A 7,049-nucleotide genomic window follows, 5' to 3' on the forward strand; every position below is an offset into this window, starting at 1 on the left:
ACTTTCAGTGTATTGTCCATCCATAGTTCTGCACTACATTTCCCAGAGTGCAGTGTGCTTCCTGTCTGCAGTGTGTGTGTGTGTGTGTGTGTGTGTGTGTGTGTGTGTGTCTGTGTGTGTGTGTGTCACTGCGGTACGGGTGTTGTTGGTGATGACGGGGGTCGTGTTGTAGTTGTCGTCGTGGTGCTGATCCGATTGGCTGCTTCCAGCTGGGGGCGGGACTCCTGCTGCTCCTCCCCCACACACACCTGCACACACCTGAGCAGACTGAGACGCACCACTGCCCTGTACCTGCTACACACACACACACACACACACACACACACACACACACACACACACACACACACACACACAGGAGGACGGTGTGTGTTACTGTGTGGTTGATTGATTGTCTCACCTCTGGGTCAGGTGTGTTTGACTCACCTCTGGGTCAGGCAGGTGATCCAGGGCTTCAGGGCGGTGCTGCTCAGAACCAGCCAGGTGGAGAGAGCTGAGATCACTGATGGACTCTGATGACCACTGAACGTCTCGTACACACACACCGTCATGTAGGGCAGCCAGCACACCAACACACACACTGAGAGAGAGAGAGTATACATATACAAATATTAATAAAAACCTTAAAACAAGTGTCTAAATGAGACGACTAAACGTCATCATGCCCAACATTAGCCTCCTTTAGCTTAGCGGCGGTGACGTGAAGTCATGTGACCGTGCTGTAGTTCCTGTATAGCCCAACATTAGCCTCCTTTAGCTTAGCGGCGGTGACGTGAAGTCATGTGACCGTGCTGTAGTTCCTTTATAGCCCAACATTAGCCTCCTTTAGCTTAGCGGTGGTGACGTGAAGTCATGTGACCGTGCTGTAGTTCCTTTATAGCCCAACATTAGCCGCCTTTAGCTTAGCGGCGGTGACGTGAAGTCATGTGACCGTGCTGTAGTTCCTTTATAGCCCAACATTAGCCTCCTTTAGCTTAGCGGTGGTGACGTGAAGTCATGTGACCGTGCTGTAGTTCCTTTATAGCCCAACATTAGCCACCTTTAGCTTAGCGGTGGTGACGTGAAGTCATGTGACCGTGCTGTAGTTCCTTTATAGCCCAACATTAGCCACCTTTAGCTTAGCGGTGGTGACGTGAAGTCATGTGACCGTGCTGTAGTTCCTTTATAGCCCAACATTAGCCTCCTTTAGCTTAGCGGTGGTGACGTGAAGTCATGTGACCGTGCTGTAGTTCCTTTATAGCCCAACATTAGCCACCCTTAGCTTAGCGGTGATGACGTGAAGTCATGTGACCGTGCTGTAGTTCCTTTATAGCCCAACATTAGCCACCTTTAGCTTAGCGGTGGTGACGTGAAGTCATGTGACCGTGCTGTAGTTCCTTTATAGCCCAACATTAGCCTCCTTTAGCTTAGCGGTGGTGACGTGAAGTCATGTGACCGTGCTGTAGTTCCTTTATAGCCCAACATTAGCCTCCTTTAGCTTAGCGGTGGTGACGTGAAGTCATGTGACCGTGCTGTAGTTCCTTTATAGCCCAACATTAGCCACCTTTAGCTTAGCGGTGGTGACGTGAAGTCATGTGACCGTGCTGTAGTTCCTTTATAGCCCAACATTAGCCACCTTTAGCTTAGCAGTGGTGACTGAAGTCATGTGACCGTGCTGTAGTTCCTTTATAGCCCAACATTAGCCGCCTTTAGCTTAGCAGTGGTGACGTGAAGTCATGTGACCGTGCTGTAGTTCCTTTATAGCCCAACATTAGCCACCTTTAGCTTAGCGGTGGAGACGTGAAGTCATGTGACCGTGCTGTAGTTCCTTTATAGCCCAACATTAGCCTCCTTTAGCTTAGCGGTGGTGACGTGAAGTCATGTGACCGTGCTGTAGTTCCTGTATAGCCCAACATTAGCCTCCTTTAGCTTAGCGGTGGTGACGTGAAGTCATGTGACCGTGCTGTAGTTCCTTTATAGCCCAACATTAGCCTCCTTTAGCTTAGCGGTGGTGACGTGAAGTCATGTGACCGTGCTGTAGTTCCTTTATAGCCCAACATTAGCCTCCTTTAGCTTAGCGGTGGTGACGTGAAGTCATGTGACCGTGACCATAAATGTTTGTTTGACACAAAATATTCGAGAATCCCGTGGTAACCCCCCCCCCCCTGTGTTTATGGTCAGTGTGTCACCATAATGAGAGTAATGACAGAGTGATGCAGGTAAACATGGTGCAGGTAACCTCTGATTTATGAGTTCTTTCCACTCAGCAGCAACTCCAGTGTTTGCTCAGCGTCTCTCTGGGACTCATGTCTACTCTCTAAATCAGACACCTGTATCATTAAACTGTATCCTCCTGCCACAAGACACCATCTCACATAAAAGCACCAGCTCAGAACTTCAAAATAAAAGCACCAGCTCAGAACTTCAAAATAAAAGCACCAGCTCAGTTTTTACCCTGGCGTTATAAATTAGCTTGTTGCAGATGTAAAACACAGTGACCTGTGTGTGTGTGTGTGTGTGTGTGTGTGTGTGTGTGTGTGTGTGTGTGTGTGTGTGTGTGTGTGTGTGTGTGGTGTGTGTGTGTGTGTGTGTGTGTGTGTGTGTGTGTGTGTGTGTGTGTGTGTGTGTGTGTGTGTGTGTGTGTGTGTGTGTGTGTGTGTGTGTGTGTGTGTGTGTGTGTGTGTGTGTGTGTGTGTGTGTGTGTGTGTGTGTGTGTGTGTGTGTGTGTGTGTGTGTGTGTGTGTGTGTCTCACCTGAGGTGGACAGCATGGCGATGGAGCTCCTCAGGTAGATGTTAGCAGGAACGTAGTGGCAGTTTATCTCGTTGCAGACGAACGTTCCTCTCCTCGCTTGTTTCCTCGCCACGATCACCACGTGACTGTACAGCGAAACCATGGCGACCAGCGGCACAAACATGCCCACCAACCACAGCATCACGAACGCTGTGTGGGCGGGGCTAAAGTCTGGCCCACACAGGTATCTGTCCTCTCTGTAGGTGTAGTGTCCGAACCCCATTAGGGGCAGCGCGGCCCCCCCCAGGCATCCACTCCACATCATCAGAAGCACCAAGTGGCATCGACCCGGCGTCACTATCATGCTGTAACTCAACGCAAAGCAGATATCCACAAACGTATCCACGGAGGTCCAGAACAACGAGTACAGAGAGGAGGTTTGGAGCAGGAGAAGCAGGAAACCCCCTCCCTGACAGAGGACTCCATCACTGGGGGGGGGGGCCGGGGGGGTGTGACACAGCGTGGTAAACAGCCAATGGGAAGACAGAGAGACTGAGAGTGATGTCACTGAAACAGCAGCTGAGCATCAGGATCAAGGTGTCGCTGCGCAGATTCTTGTGCAGCAGCTGCAGCAGCAGCTGCAGCAGGTTCCCGCTGACCGAGGCCACGCAGGAGAACACCATCAGAGCCGCGTACAGGTGGGGCAGGGCGCACATCTTCAATCAGGAGGCGGTCGCTGGTTCGATCCCGGACCCTAGAGTCAACATGACGATGTTTCCTTGGGCAAGATACTAAACCCAGAGTCGTTCCTGATCGCCAACGGTGTGAAAAATGTCTTTCCTCAGTAGCTCTGTATGAATGGATGAATGACTCGTACTATATAAAGCGCTTTGAGGGGCTCCTGATAAACAGCACAGAGAGAGATAGCAGAGTCCACTTGATGTGTTTAAATGTCCACAGATATTCACTTTGGCAGTAAATGAACAGGGTCTTAGTACAGCACCCTGAGGAACGCCTACACTCTGTTCCTGAATCCTCGCTCAGGGGGTTGCTGGTCGATCCCAGCCCGTGCTGTCGGTTTCGATGTTTCCTTGGGCAAGATACTGAACCCTGAGTTGCTCACAAAGAGTGTTAGCTTTGCTCAGTAGCGCTCTGCTCTGTATGAACGGATGTGAACGGGTGAATGGCGTTTGTGAAGCACAGTCCATTTACAGGAAGCACCAGCAGCCTCACAATCTGATAGGCCGTTAAAGATTTGCATCCCAGTGTCTCAGAGTCCACTTGATGCGTTTAAATGTCCACAGATATCCACTTTAGCAGTAAATGAACAGGGTCCTCTTACAGCACCCTGAGGAACGCCCACACTCTGTTCCTGAATCCTCGCTCAGGAGCGTCACCGTTAGCATTAGCTCTCGCTGCCTCCATCGTCATAAAGTCCAGGACCTTAACGAGACAGAGAAATGAAAACAGTCAGAGCTGTGTTGGAATGTCCACAGATATTCACTTACAGACAGAGAAGCACCTCCAGATCAGAAACCCCTGCAGAGACTTTACTTGAGTCGTAGCAACTTAAAATCTGCTGCTGTCTAGACTAAATGATGAGTTAGGCAAATATGCAAATTAACACAATATCGATATAAATTATTTTGAGATCTTCGTTTTAAAGGTTTCTGGTTCTGACCCGTCCCCTGGTGTTCTGGAGCTTCTGCATGTGAACGTCTGCAGAGTCTCAATCCCTCAAAGTGAACCCTGCAGGGAGAAACACTCTGACTCAGAGAAGACCCGTCTGTGCTGCCCCAGAACGCCTCGATGGACGTTTATCTTTCTCCATCGTTTACTTCCTGGTCACGGTGACGTGAGGGTCCAAATGGAACAACCAGGAAATGACACCAGTAACCCAGCTCACACTGTCCGCTCCTCGAGCCTCACAGGGCGGAGCAGTGAGCCCCCCAACGTCCCCCCAACGCGGCCCCCAGACCCCACGCAGCATTCTCACCTGTTCGTCATCACTGGAGTCACTTCCTGGTTGCTAACAAACGCCATTGTAAAACATAATCACTGGGGGGGGGCTCCAACAAGGTGTGTAGGACAGAGAGTGAATACACAGACTATCAGAGATGCTGTGAGAAACCAATGTGAGTTTGGAACATTGGACAATGTACAGTGGGGAAACAAGTATTTAGTCAGCCACCAACTGTGCAAGTTCTCCCACTTAGAAAGATGAGAGGCCTGGAATGTTCCTCCTGGTACACTTCAACTCTGAGAGACAGAACGGGGGAAAGAATCCAGGAAATCACATTGAAGGATTTGTAATGAATGAATTGGTAAAGTAAGTATTTGGTCTCCTCCAAACAAACAAGATGTCTGGCTCTCACAGACCTGTACCTTCTTCACCTTCTTCTCTAAGAGCCTCCTCTGTCCTCCACTCGTTAACTGTGTTAATGGAACCTGTTTGAACTCGTTATCAGTATAAAAGACACCTGTCCACAACCTCAAACCACAATTGGTGGCCGACTAAATACTTTTTTGCCCCACTGTATATCTATTCTAGTAGACCTCAACAATGGAACTATGATCAGTAGAAATGGCCATGACCTTTAAAGCTTGCAAGCATAACGTCTGCGCTAAAGGGAGCATCCTGTTCTGTGTGAAACAGACTCTCTTTCTAGGAAGACCTCAAAGATAATTCACATGACGACACGACATCATGTGAGGCCAGCTGGTGGACCCATGGCACAGCACGGTATGCAGAGACTCACACCCTCCCAAGAACAATGGGATATACAGATAACCCCTACCGCTAAGTCATCCATGCAAAGCATCAGCAGTTACTTCAGGGTTACTCTGCGCTGCCGATCACTGAGGGTCCTTCTTGGAAAACACGTGAAAACCTTTCCATCAAATTGGTGAATAGTTTTGGGAAACAAAATGTAGTATTTTTATCTTTTCTGGATATAAATGAAAAATGTACAGAAAATGATTGAAAAAAGCAACTTAAATATTCTAAAGAATGATTAGAGGATTTTATTGAATTTTTCAAAAAAATCTGAAAAATAAAGAATCTGAAAAATCTCCATACTTTGGGTAAATAGTTTGTGGAAAGAAAACATTTAGATTTGAGCTACTCGACCTCTCTGTGTAGCTACCTGAAGCTCACCTGGAGGTGACCTCTCTCTCTGTAGCTACCTGAAGCTCACCTGGAGGTGACCTCTCTCTCTGTAGCTACCTGAAGCTCACCTGGAGGTGACCTCTCTCTCTGTAGCTACCTGAAGCTCACCTGGAGGTGACTCTCTCTCTGTAGCTACCTGAAGCTCACCTGGAGGTGACCTCTCTCTCTGTAGCTACCTGAAGCTCACCTGGAGGTGACCTCTCTCTCTGTAGCTACCTGAAGCTCACCTGGAGGTGATCTCTCTCTGTAGCTACCTGAAGCTCACCTGGAGGTGATCTCTCTCTCTGTAGCTACCTGAAGCTCACCTGGAGGTGATCTCTCTATCTGTAGCTACCTGAAGCTCACCTGGAGGTGATCTCTCTCTGTAGCTACCTGAAGCTCACCTGGAGGTGATCTCTCTCTCTGTAGCTACCTGAAGCTCACCTGGAGGTGACCTCTCTCTCTCTGTAGCTACCTGAAGCTCACCTGGAGGTGATCTCTCTCTCTGTAGCTACCTGAAGCTCACCTGGAGGTGATCTCTCTCTCTGTAGCTACCTGAAGCTCACCTGGAGGTGATCTCTCTCTCTGTAGCTACCTGAAGCTCACCTGGAGGTGACCTCTCTCTCTCTGTAGCTACCTGAAGCTCACCTGGAGGTGATCTCTCTCTCTGTAGCTACCTGAAGCTCACCTGGAGGTGATCTCTCTCTGTAGCTACCTGAAGCTCACCTGGAGGTGATCTCTCTCTGTAGCTACCTGAAGCTCACCTGGAGGTGACCTCTCTCTGTAGCTACCTGAAGCTCACCTGGAGGTGATCTCTCTCTCTGTAGCTACCCGAAGCTCACCTGGAGGTGACCTCTCTCTGTAGCTACCTGAAGCTCACCTGGAGGTGATCTCTCTCTCTGTAGCTACCTGAAGCTCACCTGGAGGTGACCTCTCTCTCTGTAGCTACCTGAAGCTCACCTGGAGGTGATCTCTCTCTCTGTAGCTACCTGAAGCTCACCTGGAGGTGATCTCTCTCTCTGTAGCTACCTGAAGCTCACCTGGAGGTGATCTCTCTCTCTCTGTAGCTACCTGAAGCTCACCTGGAGGTGATCTCTCTCTGTAGCTACCTGAAGCTCACCTGGAGGTGACCTCTCTCTGTAGCTACCTGAAGCTCACCTGGAGGTGACCTCTCTCTCTCTCTGTAGCTA

At 49.5% G+C, this 7,049-nt stretch overlaps 1 protein-coding gene across 1 annotated transcript; it reads right to left on the minus strand.

Annotated features, from left to right (window-relative positions):
- Positions 1-125: 125 nt before the first annotated feature.
- On the minus strand, positions 126-3,431 carry LOC117441794 (histamine H2 receptor). The gene is given in 4 exon segments (XM_034077802.2): positions 126-294; positions 427-580; positions 2,733-3,207; positions 3,209-3,431. Coding segments are annotated over 4 exon segments (1,017 nt in total). The 5' UTR covers positions 3,428-3,431.
- Between the last annotated feature and the right edge of the window lie 3,618 nt (positions 3,432-7,049).

Source organism: Pseudochaenichthys georgianus, unplaced genomic scaffold (assembly GCF_902827115.2).
Source record: "Pseudochaenichthys georgianus unplaced genomic scaffold, fPseGeo1.2 scaffold_2000_arrow_ctg1, whole genome shotgun sequence".
Lineage (NCBI taxonomy): Eukaryota > Metazoa > Chordata > Actinopteri > Perciformes > Channichthyidae > Pseudochaenichthys > Pseudochaenichthys georgianus.